Source organism: Leguminivora glycinivorella, chromosome 13 (assembly GCF_023078275.1).
Source record: "Leguminivora glycinivorella isolate SPB_JAAS2020 chromosome 13, LegGlyc_1.1, whole genome shotgun sequence".
In the NCBI taxonomy this organism is placed as follows: Eukaryota; Metazoa; Arthropoda; class Insecta; order Lepidoptera; family Tortricidae; genus Leguminivora; species Leguminivora glycinivorella.
The window spans coordinates 6,538,327-6,556,014 of NC_062983.1; the positions used below are offsets into that span (position 1 = coordinate 6,538,327).

Here is a 17,688-nt window from a genome sequence, read left to right on the forward strand (position 1 = left end):
AAGACACGGACGCAGTTTCCCTAGAATAGTACAGCGGTTCCTAACTTACAAAAAATTCGGACCCGATCCATAAATACGGTGATAGTCCCGTTTATACTTGACATATGGCAACCCTATTTATAGAAAGAAAGAGACAGCTATATATGCTTTCTCTTTTTCCAACTAGTGTTGTCCTAATCGGTAATAACCGAACCATTTGAATCACACAGATTAAAAAATATCGATTGTCCATTTACTTTTGTTTTTTATGAACGCACTTTAATTTCTGCCAAGTGGCACTCCTGTGAATACGTTCTGACTTACGTCAGTGTGGGTGTTTCGGTTTCAGTGTGGCGGCCATTATTCTACGTTTAATTATTTAGTTTTTTTGCTGTTTAGTGCTTTACCAAACAAAGAACTTGAATATTTTAGATATATTCTCTAAAGCCATACTTTTGGACAAAATACGTTTATAGTACAAATATGAATCCAGAATAGTAGTACCAGTTCCATATCGTGGCGATTAAAAACAAGGATGGGCAGAAATCCGTTCTATTTCGCAGATTCATTGTCTCTTGATACAATTTTTCTTTCATTTTGTATAGTTTTTAGATAGAAGCCTTTCTTTTGAAGTGATATTAAGTTTGAATATTCTGAAATGATGTGGTGACTCATTGTGTTCGTGTTAGGTACATTCGAGGAATTTATGGAGAAAAAATCCGTAATCGTATGTAATATGAATGGCGCACTTGCTAACGGAGATCATGAGGCAGCCACGATTACACACTGAACTCTGCGCGTGCTAGATTTGTGATGAAATATTTTCTCTTTGTTACTCGTATACGCCTCCTTTGCAATCGCATATTTGTAATCTATGTCATTTCAAAGTTTGCTCACGTTTGTCATTCATTCTATGAGTATCACATAAAGTAAACGATAGTACTGTTTGACGTACACTAATATGGGTCTGATTTGCATTGTTTTCATTGTAACTAATCTTTATATTAATCATTGCAAACAACTATTCACTTTAATATTATTTTTTGCAGCGACTATCTGTTCAAGCTGCTCCTTATCGGAGACTCTGGAGTGGGCAAGTCCTGTCTTCTACTCAGATTCGCCGATGACACATACACAGAGAGCTACATCAGTACTATTGGTGTGGACTTCAAAATTAGGACTGTAGAATTAGACGGCAAGACAATAAAACTACAGATATGGGACACGGCAGGTCAGGAGCGGTTTAGAACCATCACCTCGTCATACTACAGAGGGGCACATGGCATTATTATTGTCTATGACTGCACAGACCAGGTCAGTACACTAATATAGTTTGATTGAGTCAGTCAAGCTGCTCTTTGTTTAGTATTCCTTTGTATGCAGGCAACATTAATTTCTTTGAAAATAATTACTTAAAGGTATATTATAATTTTTGTACCTTCTATTTTTTTTTATAAAAGCATAACAATGGGAATAGAATACAAGAAACAGTAGATTGACTCATTTTTTTTATTATGTGAAACTACAACTATCAAAAGCTAGTGAAATTAATAATAATCAAAAGCATAGGAATTTTTAGATTAGTTACCAAATGCACTTCAGAGACAGGATAACATAAGGAAAATAATGCCAAAAAGATATATTAAGTGTGAAGCAGCATAGACTAAACTAAATAAAGGAAGACATGTAACTCAGTACATCGCTACACGGCCTACTTAACGCGAGTTATCGTCGCTGGTACCTCTTAGTTTTCGAGTTATTTACAGATGGCGCTATTATCAATGTTTAAAAGTGCCGTCTAGTGAGATAATAATTAATTACATTGCCGAGTAACCATATCTGAATATGATTCAATATTTTGAGCCGGGCGGCTCCTTGTTTTTTGGCTTAGGGGTTAGTGTATTTGACTTGCACGTCTATGATCCCGAGTTCGAGACCCAGGTCCGGATTTTTTTTAATATGTTTGAAAAACAGTTATATTGTTGTTTTTTACTTTTTTTATATATATAATTGAATATTAGAAAAATAAGTATGATTTGAAGTTGAATCATAGAAAATTAAGTATTGTTCGCGCCTACTTGTTGTCTGTTTATAAAAACCATAGGTATAGGTCCTATACCTACTCGACTCTCTAATCACTTGCCGCCGAAGTCAAGAGGACGGAATAAAATAATAGGTCATATGAATTATTTAAATCATGAGTTGTATAGTAGGAACATTAAATTGTAGGTATGTAACCTCAACAAATGTACTAGTAAACCCTCAGTACCAAAAAGTACGGAAGAACCGGGATTTACCGGTTCTTTCCCAGTACCGGAAATCTCAGTCACGGTTCTGGGACTGGTACCGGTTCTGCATTCCCTAGTAGTGAGGTGTTTTATGAAAATGAAAAAAATTCTATCTTTTTATTGTATCGTCCGATTTTGACAAAACGTATCTCAAATGAAAGGTATTGCTTTATGTAATTGAAAAAAAAATTGAAAAAAAAAAAAAAATTGTGTATAAAAAAAGTAAATTTACGTCTCGCACTGAATAATTTCAAAGAATGACAGACAAAATGTACAATGTCGATATATGAGTTTTTTTATATCAAAAACAGATAAATTCATAGTTGAAAACTAAAGACCGCATCGAAATCGGATTAGCATTTTTTAAGATACAAGTTGCCAAAGTTGGGAAAATTTGCTTTATATGGCCACTTTGAAATCCCTTTGCCAGAAAGTCAGAAATAATATATTTTTCTTACACAAAAAAGTACATAGTGACAGTACAACTCAAAATAAAATTAAAAATTCCGAGGATAAGGTAAAATACCCCATAATGGATGGTGCTGCCATTATGGACAAAAAAACACAAATCCTTAAAAATAAGTATCTAAAATAAGTTTCTAAAACCTGACGGCTATGTACCATAAACTAGAGTTGTAGAGCTGTTTCATTTTGAAGTTTCAATTAATTCGGTTATTTCTGAAGGATTTGGAGACAAGATAAAATTCGCCAGTTTACTGAAAAAAATATCAAGACAAATTCTTAGTAATGTTGCTAAGAGAGATGAGTTCATGTATAAAATAATAAAAAATAACGCACGGTGTAATCTTGAATACGTTTTACTTACTGCATTAAGCATGAGATAAGGTAGAAAACATACTAGTTTGTTGCTCCAAAGATATAATGAAATGACGTTATTTTGCGAGTGTCCATTACTGGACCCGAAAAACTGCCTACCTCCTATGATGGACAAGGAACAATTTACAAAACCAAAATTTACAAGAAACAATCCTATGTTAAAATAATCCAAACTAATTGTATTTATGGCGTATAAAATCGACTAATTGCGTATCAGTTGGCTTTAAAAGTAAAATTTTAAACTTATTTCACTGTCCATAATGGGGGATCATTACTGGAGAACTGCCGTCCATAATTGGAGAAAAAACACCTAGTTTTAATTTGTTAACTATGAAGAAACCAATAGGAGTATCTATTCTCCAATACGCTTGAAATGTAGAAGAAGGATAGGACATTCAAGATTTAACACGCTTCGCGGTAGAATTTTTACATTTATCAGTGAAATATCAAAAACAGGCGAATTTTTTTCTTAAACTGTCCATGATTGGGTCTGTCACATTATCATAATTTCATCTCTTAGGACGACGAGCGTAGCGAAGTCTGTTAAGAAAACCGAAAAACAAAATTTGTACGTCGTCCGATTTTGACAAAACATATTTCAATTGAAAGGTATTGCTTTATGTAACTCAAAAAAAAATATTGAAAAAAATTGGAAAAATGTAAGATTAAAAAAAACTTAAATTTTCGTATCACAAAAAACGGTAGACACGATGTATAATATCGATATATGTTTTTTTTTTAATTAAAGAAAAATAGATTCATGATTATAATCAGCACTAAAAATCGAATCGAAATCGGATCAGTAGTTTTTAAGATACGAGTTGTCAAAGTTGGCTTAGTTTGTTTATATGGTCGCTTATAAATTCCTTAGCTAGAAAGTCAGAAACATTATATTTTTCTTACAGTTATAAGTATGCATTTGTAATAGACATCATACACACATATACAGTTACATAAAACAATACCTTTCAATTGAAATATGTTTTGTCAAAATCGGACGACGTACAAAAAAATAAGATTTTTTTTCGCTACGCTCGTCGTCCTAACCTAAGGCATGAAATTATGATATCCTCGGAATTTTTTATTTAATTTTGAGTTGTACTGTCACTATGTACTTTTCGGTGTAAGAAAAATATACTATTTCTGACTTTCTGGCAAAGGAATTTCAAAGTGGCCATATAAAGCAAATTTTCCCAACTTTGGCAACTTGTATCTTAAAAAACGCTAATCCGATTTCGATGCGGTCTTTAGTTTTCAACTATGAATTTATCTGTCTTTGATATAAAAAAAACTCATATATCGACATTGTACATTTTGTCTGTCATTCTTTGAAGCTATTCAGTGTGAGCTGTGTGAGACGTAAATTTACTTTTTTAAAGTTTTTTCTTACTTTTTTTTATAATATTTTTTTTTTAATTACATAAAGCAATACCTTTCATTTGAGATACGTTTTGTCAAAATCGGACGATACAATAAAAAGATAGAATTTTTTCATTTTCATAAAACACCTCGCTACGCTCGGTTTCCTAAGGGATGAAATTTCAATATTTTCGGAAAAAATCGTTTACTATGATGTCTAATATCACCATGCAAAGCGGCTTGCTTCCATCCAAAAGTGCAGCTTTTGGCCAGAAATTCTCCATAACAAGTATGACTATAAAAAGCTCGTGTTATTATTTTGAAGTTTATTAATAAACGTTACGAAAATTTATGTTTAAGTAAATAAATAATTTTATTTTTAGCAAAGTGCCTTTCTTTTTCTGTATACCTCATGTTCATTTAAGCAAAGATTTCTTTATTATAAATATTATAATAAAAATTTGTTACTTTTCTTAATTATAAATATTATAATAAAAAAAAATATCAGAGTAAAACAAGAAAAAATACAAAAAGATATGTCATTCTTGGAATTGGAACCGGGGACCTCACGTTTGCGAATCAGACGGAGTAGCCGCTACACTAACTATCCTCTTACCGATGCTGACGAAAAAATGTAACGCTTACACATGTCATTTCCTAGGGGAGGTCCTTTACTCTGATGCGAACTGTACGAAAAATCCCGATTGGTAAAAAATACTTAATTGTTTTTGTAAATTTCGGTGTTATATAATGATAATGTTGTATGATCAAGTTCCAAATTTTTAAATATTACGACTTGGGTCATTTAAATGAAATTATTTCGTGAATTGAACAATACCATTTGTCGCGAGAGTATAGTAATGCCATCTATTGTTTTACGAGTCAAACATATAAAGCGATGTACTGAGTTACATGTCTTCCTTTATTTAGTTTAGTCTATGGAAGCAGTAAGCCATGCCATATAAACATATCTTGATTTGATGTAATAATTAAAAAAAAACATTGGCAACTTTGTCAGACTTTGTTGATGTCCTTTGGTGGTCAGTAGATTAATGACCTGAAGTTAATCAAGTTCAATGTTAAAACCTAAACAACTGATCAAATACCTATTTTTCTGCAAGAAAAAACAATTTGATATCAATAATCTGTTGCAAAATAGATGTTATTCTCTTAGATTATTTATTTATTTTGTTTAATAATCTGTGCATTTATATTACATAAATACAATTGATTACCCACTTACCCACTGATCTGAGTACCCACCACACAAGCCTTCTTGAGCTTACCGTGGGCCTCAGTCAATCTGTGTAAGAATGTCCTATAATATTTATATTTATTTACCTAAGGCTTTATAATTTAGTGCTTTATAAACAACTGCCTACATTTCTACAAGAAGATACAATGGTATCAATAAACTATAATGCTAAATAAGTATCATTGTTAAAGAAGAAAATATTTGTTTAGTAATCTGTACATTTACACACATTACACAAACACAATTGATTATTTTACACACTAATACATTTTGTATTCAAATACATAGAAAATAACTTAGATAAAAATAACAATAGACAGTCTTATGATTATATTGCAATTTCATCTTTGTTAGAAAATGAATATTCTACAGTACCAGAGATAAGTTATAATGGAAACAACATGTTGTGTTGTATTATACTAGTTTGTCCTCTGCTTCTTATGTTTACAACTTATTTGTAGATAAGCTAAAATAAACATATTTTACCCATAGTTCACTGTATCAAAGTCGTATTGTGAGTCATGCATAAACAGATGATCAAGTTCAATACATAATTGATTTAATAGCAGTGTGAATAGTTCATATAAATAGCTCATGAACATTACCTGTCAGAGCTCAAAGATGTATCGCCTTAGGATATTTAACTGCACTGTTAAATTTTCAATACAATTTATGTGAGGCATTGTCCTTGATTTTTCTCAATATGCTACCGATATACATAGAAAATATCCATAACTGTAAAAAAAATATCTGTGGTCATCAGACAATGTAAGGACCTACCGGAATTCTGACCCAGGACCATTGACTTAGCAGTCAGGGTCACTACCAACAAGACCTGACCGGTCGTCGTAATGTTGATGTTTTTGAATCATTATGATATAATTTACAAACTTATAATTACTGACAAAGCAGAGCAGGTAACTAAGCAACTGACCTGGTGAATCAATACCTTGTATTGACTTTGATTTTATGACTTTGACCTGATTTTCTCTATTAACTTGTCTTCAACTGGATGTTGAAATAAAAACTTTTTCAGAAAATGAAATGTTAACTTGACCTGTTGGTGGACAATAATACTACACACAAGTTTTAAATGTAAACAGTCTCTGGTGAACTAGAAGATAGGACTCTTCTATCATAAATTGAAAATGAGTTAACATCATGAGACTTAATATCAATTTCAAATAAAAGTGATAATGTTATCAATACTACAATTGAATACTGATTACCATAATTATAATATTGAAACACTGATTCTTATATAGTTGAATACTGCACAAACAGTTATCTTGTCTTCGCAAAGTTGATATGTTTGAAATTAAAACCAAATTGAAAAAAAAAGTAGGTCAGTGAAAGTAACTACATAGAGTACTAGAGTTGTATCAATATTTTCTAATTATGACATCACAATTATTTAAAATTATTTAGCTAATGGTTCTTCTTCTTCTTCTTGGTTATGGGCTTTGTAAGGCTACAGAGCGCCTTATGTATCACTGCGACCATTTCTGATCTATTGTGATTGCCACCTACTACAACTCTCGATCAAGTCCTACAAATTCGAAGATTTGTAGTATCTTTTTGAGATCGAGATACCTCACATCCTCTGGGTTGCTATAAATGGGTAGCTAATGGTTACTTCGTAACAAAATTATGATGAAGATGCACTCGATGACTTTATTCCATGTAAATTCAGCAACAGCTGATTGTTGAGTAAAAAGTATATTCATAATTTCACCTTATAAACTCTCTATCTTTTACGGATAATTTATCATAATATCATCACCTTTTTTTTATTTTTTTGTATTAAATCCCCGTGCGTAGCCGGGGTGGCCCGATAAATAAAAAATATAGGTAAGGTACAGCGGGACAAATCTCGACTGGGGAGGGGCAATTGTAACTGATTCATTTTTTCCATTATTACACTATGATGTTGATGTATTCTACTTGTATCCAATGAACACGCCTACCTTACCTACCTATATATAACCGGTGGACACTCTATTTAATAATGCAAATATTGTAAAACATAAAAAAATGTACCAGTTACATGTGCCCCACTGTACCTTAAATCATTTTTCGTAAATATAATTCTAAATTACATGGGTGATTCTAAGTTAAGAGGTAATACGTTGTATGGAGAGACGGCGCGAACTTTTTTGTTGTTTTTTACCTATTTGTTTATTTGTATTAGTTAAAACTGCCAATTTGAAGTGTTTACAAAGAGGACCAGTCAATTTATTTGTTTTATCGTGTTTTATCAGCGACCAGGGGAAATACTCAGTCCAGGGGAGATACTGTTGCACAGGGGAGGATACTTTGTGACCAGGGAAGAGACAGTTGTATGAAAAATTTAGTTTTATTTTTTTAAGAAATAACTCTATTTATTGTTTTTATTATAATTATTGATTATTTATACTCAGACTTTACATTTCATAACATTTTTACAGCAAGAAAAGTGATAATTCCTTAATGAGTTGACTTATTTTTCACTTCTCCATATTATCCATTAAAACAAAAATAATTTTAATGTACAATCAATAGGTAAACAAAAACCTATCCTTTTAATATCAGTATTAAACCTTTTTATTAAACAGCTTCACGAAAATTTCATATGAAGTTATTGTGAATGTGTCCTCTTTTTTTCTTAATAGTTGCGTTTTTCTGGAAAGAAAACCTTCTATCGTAAAGCTAGAATAAAAATAGGTACAACGCTAAACAAAGGTTAAGAGAAAACGGAAATAAAAATAATCAAAACTAGTACAAAAGTATCTCCCCTGGCTTTTTTGATACGCCAGGGGAGATACATTTTCGATGAAAATCAAAAATAGCTGTAAAAGTGTTTCTCGTACGCAATTCATAAATAAACGTAACAATATATTCAACATTTACAGTGGATATTGTTATATATATTAGTATTTAAACAAATGATTGTGAAATAAAAGTGACCAGAGGAAAGACTGCATTCACTCAACATTTCTGTACCCAGCGAGTGCCGTGGCCGAAATAATCAACAAAACGGATGCATAGTTGCCTTACGCGCCTCTTGACGGTAACTTCACATAACACCCTGTGTATTAGACGACAGAACCTCCACAGATTAACAAATTAAACCGACTTTTGAACGAAAACTAAAAAGCCAGGGGACGAGACACGAAACACGTAGGACAAAGTTTGGAGTTCATAATTGTTGTTAAATACAGTAATATAAGAAATTCCACTCATAAAATACTGTTCCTTAGTTATTTATGTTTGTAAAATTAAGGCTATTAAAATAATAAGTGAATTTTAACAAAGTCATAATTACTTGTTGACAAATAAATTCGGTTGGGGGACAGGCCAGGGGAGAGACATTTTTCCTACATTAGAGCTGATTGTGACTAATTTACATGAATTTCTGTAATAATTTTGAATGCCCAGGTAGAAAACATTTAGTTTTATAAAATAAATATGTTATTATGAAGTATTATCCTGAAAAAATATATTTTTTTGTCAGTGCCGTCGAAAGTACCTCTTAACTTAGAATCACCCACCTATTAATTCTGGTGTTAGGTAATATAATGGTCTAAATGTAGGTAAATAAGTTTTTCCGCGTACCTCGTTGACCTAGTTCAGATAACTGGTTCGTGTGTTCAATAGACTTTGTGTAAACAGTTCTCAAGTTTCTAATGGGTCGGCAACGCGCACGTGACACCCCTTGAGTTGCGGGCGTCCATAGGTTACGGTGACCGCTTTCCATCAGGCGGGCCGTATACCTGTTTGCCACCGACGTGGTATAAAAAAAAATCTACGTCTTAGATAATCTTTTTAAGTGTTTGTCTATTGTTCTGTGATTTAGCTGTTCTCACGAAATTGCATTATGATGTTTGTGTTGCTGAAATTAGCCAGTTTTGTGCCGTTATGGAATATTCTAATAGATCTTATTGAAAAACTTATAAAACCTGGATTTTAAGAGTATCCCAGGGTAACGTAACCATAGCAAGGAATGAAAATAAAATGTTATTAGCTGGGTCCCCACAGAGCCAGGCACGATGCAAAGTAATGTGCTCGTGCGGCAAATGTTCACTGTAAACGTGCCTCAACCGAGGCAGGTCGCAGGCCCGAGCAAAATGTGCTTGCTGCCGCCGCCTCGGCCGAGGCACGTCTAAACTGAACGTTTGCCGCGCGATCACATTGCCTCGCGACGCTCCTCGCTCTGTGTGACTATGAACCCGTTTATTCTCTTCAATTATAAAACAAAGCTTATCCCCTAACATTCACTAAAGTTATCAAGCCGATAAAAGTGTGATAGAAAGGTACAGTCGAGTTCATAAATATGTGTACATTTCTTCACCTTAATTCGTTGCAATAAGGTGAAAAAATGTACACATTTATGAACTCTACTGTATACAAACGAACTTTATCGGCTTGATAACTAACTTTAGTGTAAGGTACAGCGGGCCAAACCTCGACTGGGGGGCAAATGTAACTGGTCCATTTTTTCATGTTTTACAATGTTTACATTATTAAATAGAGTGTCCACCGGTTATATATGGTAGGCGTGTTCAGTGGATACATGTAGAACTCAACATCATAGTGTAGTAATGGCAAAAATGGATCAGTTAAAATTGCCCTCCAGTCGAGATTTGCCCCGCTGTAACTTACGTAGAATAAGAGGGTACGTGTATAATAAATAAAGTGCCAGTTCATTAAAGCTCAAGTACGTATAATGTGCAGTAAAATCGCACCGTTTGGCGGCTCGCCAAGCTCGCCTAACTTCAATATGTAAACAATGCCAGGAACTAATTACATAAACATACTGACGTCTAAACAGTTAACGCTGACGTTCCTACAAAACGAACATTCATGGAAGAAAACAATTTTAATACATTGCACAAAATAAAGCAGGAGATAATTATAAGAAAAATATGGACAGTAGTTATTTTTAAACTCAATTTATATTGAATAAGTCTGAAGAAAGATATAAAGTAAATGACCGATATAGATATAAGTTGACCGTGACCTCACTCGACACGATTTCATATTAATACTTTAAAACCCAATTTATATTGAATAAGTCGGAAGAAATATATAAAATAAATGAGTTGACCGTGACGTCACTCGACACGATTTCATATTAGATAATTCCTTATTAGCAAATCGTTTAAAACCCTTTTGACAGTTATAATAATAATAAAATTTCATTTATTTTCACCTCACAAAGGATACATAAGAACAATTTTAACAGAAAATGGAGTTAAGCCCAAGTTCTTAATAATAAAAAGATGCTGATTTGACTAGAAGCAAAGTACTGAGAACTGATATGATAACACGCAGCTCGTCTATGAGCTCGGGGTCATTGACTCATTATCAAGCTATTAATGTCACCTGTGAAATGCGCCCGGCGTGAACTGCAGATGTGCGTTATCGTAGTTTAATTTTACTAGATAGGGTACAGTCAACATCAATAGCAGCGGATGAAATAACGCACCAAAAGTATCTGAATAATTTATTCTAAATATAGATGAATCTACAGTTCACGGTCAGAAATGTCAAAGTTCAAATATTTTTTCTATGTATAGGCACATCTTTATTTGTTAAGCGGTTACCGAATGGTACTTTCTCATGAAGCGTTATTTGGTCTGCTAGTTGATGCTGACAGAACGTACGTCCTTACACTACACTACACTTTGGTTTTCATCCATACGTGACGTGCCACGGTTAAAGCCCAATTTAGACGGTACGAGAACTCGCATACGAGTTTTATTACATTGCGCAATCCTCATCAGCCCGCAATGTAACTAAAATCGCATGCGAGTTCACGCCGTCTAAATCAGGCCTAAAGGTATCTTATGGCGGTTGGCTCTTACGATGCTATTAATGACTTCCATTGGCCAATGCGGTGATATGCGACGTCACTGATCACCATAAGTTACCTTTTCCCGTGGAAAGTCACATTTTATTCTCCGTGAGCGTGCCTTACGTTTTTCTATGTCGCAAAAATACGATGGGTAAATCAAATGGCAATGAACAGAAGGCATAAAGCCTAATGATTAGTGTTAAAACGGTATTTTTTGTCGGCATAATTAGGTATTCAATTAGAAATCGACGATAAACCTTGTACTTACATTCAAACTACACAATAATTTTAGGACACAGTATAATAACTGAAATAAAATCCACTTGTTCTTGAAAACCATCTTACTGTACACTATTTTATGCAAATAAATTACTTACTTACTAATGATTTTATAAAATTAGGTTCTGTAATTATGCAGACAGGTCGTTCAAGCAGAAAAATAGCATCTACAATTCGTTTCATTGCGTCGACAGTGATGGGGATGGGTTTTTCTAGGTAGTGAAATAGGTCTAGTTTGAGAAGTTTTAGTCATATTAATACATTTTTTTTAGTAACGATATTTTGCGTTATTTCACAGGATTCGTTCAGCAACGTAAAGCAGTGGCTTGAAGAGATCGACCGCTACGCGTGCGACAATGTGAACAAGCTGCTAGTCGGCAACAAGTGCGATCTCACCACCAAGAAAGTGGTCGATTACACCACGGCCAATGTGAGTACATAATTGAAATTAACTATTGACTTCAGAGCATTTAATACTAGAGAGCGGACAAGCGTGTTGCAGTAGTTAGCTCATTGAGCATACAGTTGTCGTGTGCGTGCGTGATGACACTACTCGTTGGTCGTTCGCATGTACACAGACATGGAAATGATGTGCGTGTATTGCTCAAGAGCCCAATAGCACCGTCCATCTCCAAGTCTGTGTGGGTTCGGTTCAAGAACTTTTTTTTACGCAGATCCGCCGCCACATTGTCTTCCCAGCGATACCGAAGCCATTCCTTCGAACAGCCACCAGTCAATCAAATTGGTTTATTCTAAAATAGTACTCTAAAATGATTTTTGTCTCAAATCAACTTAGTTTCACAGTAAAATCAATAAGACATTTATGATGGGAATGTTTAACCGTATAGATAGACAAGAAATGTACCTATAACCACTACATATTACGTTACCAGAGATCTAAAACTATTTATTATACGTCATTGAATTTATTTAAACAGAGCGTTTGAAATGAGCCAAGCTCAAAGTTGGAATACTGTTCCATCTCTAAGGACCCATTTACAGGCATGCCAGTTTAATTACACTGCGTGATTTGATCCCTTGTCTTATTGAAGGAACCTCAATGGCCCGCAATGTAAAAAACGTATGTATGCGAGCTCGCGAACCGTCTCTACGAATGGCCCTAAATATACAAATCATTTAATTACCAATTCAGGGATTTCAGGGTTACTTCGTCAAGTTTCCTGAGGATCAAATTTCCTATGTGGCCATTTTTTTTTAATACCACGTCGGTGGCAAACAGGTATACGGTCCGCCTGATGGAAAGCGGTCACCGTAACCTATGGACGCCTGCAGCTCAAGGGGTGTCACATGCGCGTTGTCGACCCATTAGAAACTTGTACACTCCTTTTTTGAAGAACCCCATACTGTAGTTCATCGGGAATACCTCTGCAGCTCATTCCACAACCGGAGTGTCCGCGGGAGGAAATTCCTCTGAAACCGCACGGTACGCGACCATTTAGGTTGCAAGGTGTGTGGATGAGCGCCCTGTCGATGGCTGGCTGAATTCCGTGTTTGGATCTCATTTAATTCGCCACCTCAACTCAATATTCCGTCTCCTTCCAGCAATACGCGGAGCAGCTCGGCATCCCGTTCCTCGAGACGTCGGCCAAGAACTCGACGAACGTGGAGCAAGCCTTCATGACCATGGCGGCCGAGATCAAGGCGCGCGTGGGGCCGCCCTCGGCCGGCGCCGCGCCCGCCGGCACGGCCGTCAAGATCGAGCAGGGCCGCCCCATCGACACCGGCAAGTCCTCGTGCTGCTGAACACCAAGTGAGGACCTACTCTTTTTACCTACCACTCAAAAAGGCGTAAGGCACCGGTCCCATATAAAGCGAGTAAGAGGAACTCCCACCCGACGTCCATCGTGGAACTAGGGTTGCAAATAGAAAAAAACAAATGTTTTTTTCAAAATTATGAAAAAAAACCGAGCACCATTGATTTTTTTTTTCAGATGAACAAATAATTCGACAATAACGGTTTTTCGTGAGTTGTAACGGTTTCAATAACAATGACGTACATTTTAATTCGATTAACATTCAGTATACAAACGTTTATTGGGGAATCCCCGATGCGGCGTGCAGCGTGGAGAGGCGGTGGTGTTGCCAACAGTAAATAGTGATAACTACCAACTACAGATTTCGTAAATGTTACTTTTATAAGACCAGAAATTAAAGTTATTTGATTAAATTCGTTTAATAGTTAACATTAAGTCTAAATAAAAAACCGTATAAAAGTACTAACTGCTTTGCAAATTTTGAGATTTCGTACTTTAGAAAAAAAACATACTCCAGAAAAGAAACTTTTTTTTTTTTTCAAGCCAGAAAAAAACACTTTTTTCAACCCTACGTGGGACCGGGGCCTAAAAGGCCCCATCCATCTTTGTCTGGTTCTAACTTGCCGATGACGCTTCTTCATCGGCATCTAGGTACTTTAGGCTATATTAGCCTCTTGCATACATCACGGTTAAATCAGTGCTGCTCAGTACTTAATGTGTTTTAGGAACGCTGTCCTAAGGTGTTTTAAACTACCGAATTGAATGTCAACTTCACTTTATATCGACGTATCACTAATTATTGAAATGTAAAGTCCGAGACAGAGGTTATCTTATCCAAGACGAATAAACTATAATTTTCATAATATCCCCTTAGCAATCCTCAAACCCCCCTCCTCATAGCTCTTGTTACGCATAGGTAAACACATTGAAGTTCACAATGTAGTGCAAATAATAACTAATAACAATATCCAATGTGGAATCTGTTTCTAGGCGTGGACCTAGAAACAGATCGCAGTATTGAATTTTACAATCGCAAAAAATCAATTGAAAAGCACGAAATGAGCGTGAGAAATGTCACTTACCTTACACAACGTATACTTCCTGACAGTACTTCAACTTAGTGTTTTTCAAATAAATAATTTTAATTTCAGGCTGGCGGCTTGGCTCGGGCGCTGTGCGATGCGCCGGCCGCACCACACATAACAAATGCAATTACCACAAATCGTTTCATCGCATCGTTAATTATAAACTAATATAGTGCCCGACCGGCGGCGGCACAGTACGCAAAAGGTAATAAAATTAATACAAGACGAGAATGGTTGTCCCTACATGTTTCCTGATCTGGAAATGGGATGTAATAAGTAATTACAATCAAGTTAATAAATAATGTTCAGCATTTTAAATCTATTTCTATGTCTAAAATTCGATTTATGCTTGTCTCATTTAATACGTTTTCTAACCTTAAAATTCACATGTTCAACAAAAATTTTAACAAAATAGATTTTTAGCTTCAACAAGTCAATTTTAAAGTTAGAAAATTGTTTTGATATAAGATAAATAGACTTATCACGTCATCTGGAATGAATGCAATTCTGTTTCAAAGACCCGAATGATTCACGATCCAAAACCGCACCAACTAATGTTAAAGCCATGTATAGTTGGTTCCCTCAACTGTCAAGTCGAACACAATCTAAAAGCAAGTATACCATAGAGATATCAAGGTAATTTACCATCAACCATAATATTACCAACGGAGAGGTCCTACAGAACTGTCAACAAGAGTAAAAGGGAAATAGCTATTATTTACCCTTATCCTACGGGCGAAATCAAATGGTGTCACCTTGTGTTTGCTCAATGTCAACAATGATCCTAAATTTTTAGGTATTTGTCAAGTATGTAGTGTTAAAATCCGCTTTTAATTTCCTCGCATTGCGTATATTCTCTCAGACGCGTGTACATTCTATGGTATACTTGCTTTTAGAAAAAAAGCGCCATCTATCGGTAGCGTCCAGCATTTTATACGAGTTAAACAACTGTCTCTACCCGTACTGTGCCGCGTGTGGTATTTAAATAAGCTGACTTAAGTTGCTATGTCCGAATATCTTGATAGTTAAAGGGAACGAAATGGATGGGTGTATGTTTATACATGTTTATATATAATGAATATTGTAGGTTAATTTTGTGCTGTTCCGCGAGGTCAAGCCGATTTCAACTTAGGTCAAATTTGTATGTGAGGGCTCGTTTTGTATGTTCTAATGTGTGTTAGATGTGGGGGAGGTAAATAAGGCTTTTTTACACAGTTATACTCATTCGAATATCTAGTTGCACAAACGCTTGCTGGTACAATTATCTGTAAAGGCAGGGGCGGCTCACTCCGCGATTCTATCGTTGCGCTATAAGTACGTGCCGGCAGCCGCGAGTTTGTGGCCCATTCAGTGGTGACGACCTTCGCGCGGCGCAATAGAATTCAATGTCGGGTGCTCGCGTGCGGTCCGTTTGTTAATGTAGGTAAGAATTTAGAATGGCGGCATTTTGTGAACATCAAAGGAGTACTTGTACTATTATATATTTTGTGGTAAAGGCTGGCGTCGCCTGCATTTATTATGAAACTGCATCCATTGGCGACGCGTCGAATCGAATTCACCGTTCATAGTAAATGTATGGAGAACTCGATTCGAAGCAGCTGAATTCCTAAGTGGACACCAGGCTTTATAATATGTTACTTTACAAAGGTCTTAAAAATGTGTCCGACTCTTATGGATATCAAACTTAAGCTGTTCATAGTATCAAATTTGCTCTAAATTTGACAAAAGAGAAGAGGTAATTGTGGGCACATGCTAATATAACTGTTAGCTATGTCAGAGCATTTGTGAAAGGATTTTTTTCATGCGGCTACTGAGACAATCAATGTTTAGAATGGTGCTGCAAAAAAAACAAAATTGTCAATCGGATGGAAAAGTAACTGTCTCAAAATTGGATTCCTATAGAACATCGAGTTTCCTGCTGTAAAAGAGTTATTTACCTCCAAGTTCTAATGCACACAAATCTACTTGATAGTTAGTTATGCTCTTAAGGCACTGGTCCCACCGCGAGCTAGTAAGCTATGAGCTATCGGCTATAAAAACGGACAAAAGATAATCACTCCCGTGTAAATAAAAGAGACACGGCGATGTTTATAGTTACTCGCCCGGCGGTGAGCTATCAATATCGCCGTGTCTGTTTTATTTGCAAGGGGGTGCTTATCTTTTGTTCGTTTTTATAGCCGATAGCTCATAGCTACTAGCTCGCGGTGGGACCAGTGCCATAAGCACTAGCTCCAAAGCGAGTAACCTATGAGCCATCGGCGAAAAGAAACGAACAAATGATAGTCGCTCCCGAGTAAACAAAAGAGACGCGATGATAACAGCAAGCGAAGCCACTAGCAAGTTAAGCCACGTAGAATAAAGAGTACTATTGTACAGTATGGCCACTCCCGCTCCCCGCTGAAAGTGGCGCGCTGAAAGGGGTCTCGGTTACCTCACAGTTACCGCCTGTCAAAAACGCCAACAGTCGACCTGTCATATTTCACTCATACAAGCATAGTACGCGTTCACCTACACGAGCTAAGACTGTGTGCTAGGAATGCGCCTCTTTCAATATATTTGATCGTCAGTGTCCGAGGTGTGGTTAAGCTGAGTTTAGACCAGCAAGTTTTGAGACGCAACGGTAAGAACGAGTGGCAAGTATCTGCATCTCTTTCTTGCATATACTTGTCTCAAAACTTGCAGCAATAACGTGCATGTCTAAACTCAGCATTATAGCTCGTCGTCGAACGATGAACTGTAAATCGCTCACTCTCTTTTATTTATACGGGAGCGACTGTCTTTTGTTAGTTTCTATAGCTCAACGCTTAATAGCTTTTAGTGGAGTGGCTTAAGAATGTAAAACCATGAGTTCTTGTAGATTTGTGTGCGTTGCAACAAGTCGTATCATACTGGAGCGAGCCAGCAGCGATCTAGTTATAAGTCTATACTTACCTAGCCCGTTCGGCTGTTTCATTTATACCCGCTGATTTCACTGAGGTACTAATTTTATATTCGC

At 35.8% G+C, this 17,688-nt stretch overlaps 1 protein-coding gene across 1 annotated transcript; it reads left to right on the plus strand.

The window, feature by feature from the left end:
* Nucleotides 1-287: 287 nt before the first annotated feature.
* On the plus strand, nt 288-16,582 carry LOC125232305 (ras-related protein Rab-1A). The gene is made up of 5 exons (XM_048137930.1): nt 288-476; nt 1,029-1,293; nt 12,132-12,263; nt 13,397-13,604; nt 14,760-16,582. Exons 1-4 carry the CDS (start codon nt 463-465, stop codon nt 13,595-13,597), a joined length of 612 nt encoding a protein of 203 aa, XP_047993887.1. The 5' UTR covers nt 288-462; the 3' UTR covers nt 13,598-13,604; nt 14,760-16,582.
* Nucleotides 16,583-17,688: the final 1,106 nt, after the last annotated feature.

What these genes read in the sequence shown, in the direction of transcription:
- LOC125232305 (XM_048137930.1), top strand. An exon ending in TCTATGACTGCACAGACCAG is followed by an intron (nt 1,294 to 12,131) that starts GTCAGTACACTA and finishes GTTATTTCACAG; the next exon opens with GATTCGTTCAGCAACGTAAA. An exon ending in TCGATTACACCACGGCCAAT is followed by an intron (nt 12,264 to 13,396) that starts GTGAGTACATAA and finishes GTCTCCTTCCAG; the next exon opens with CAATACGCGGAGCAGCTCGG.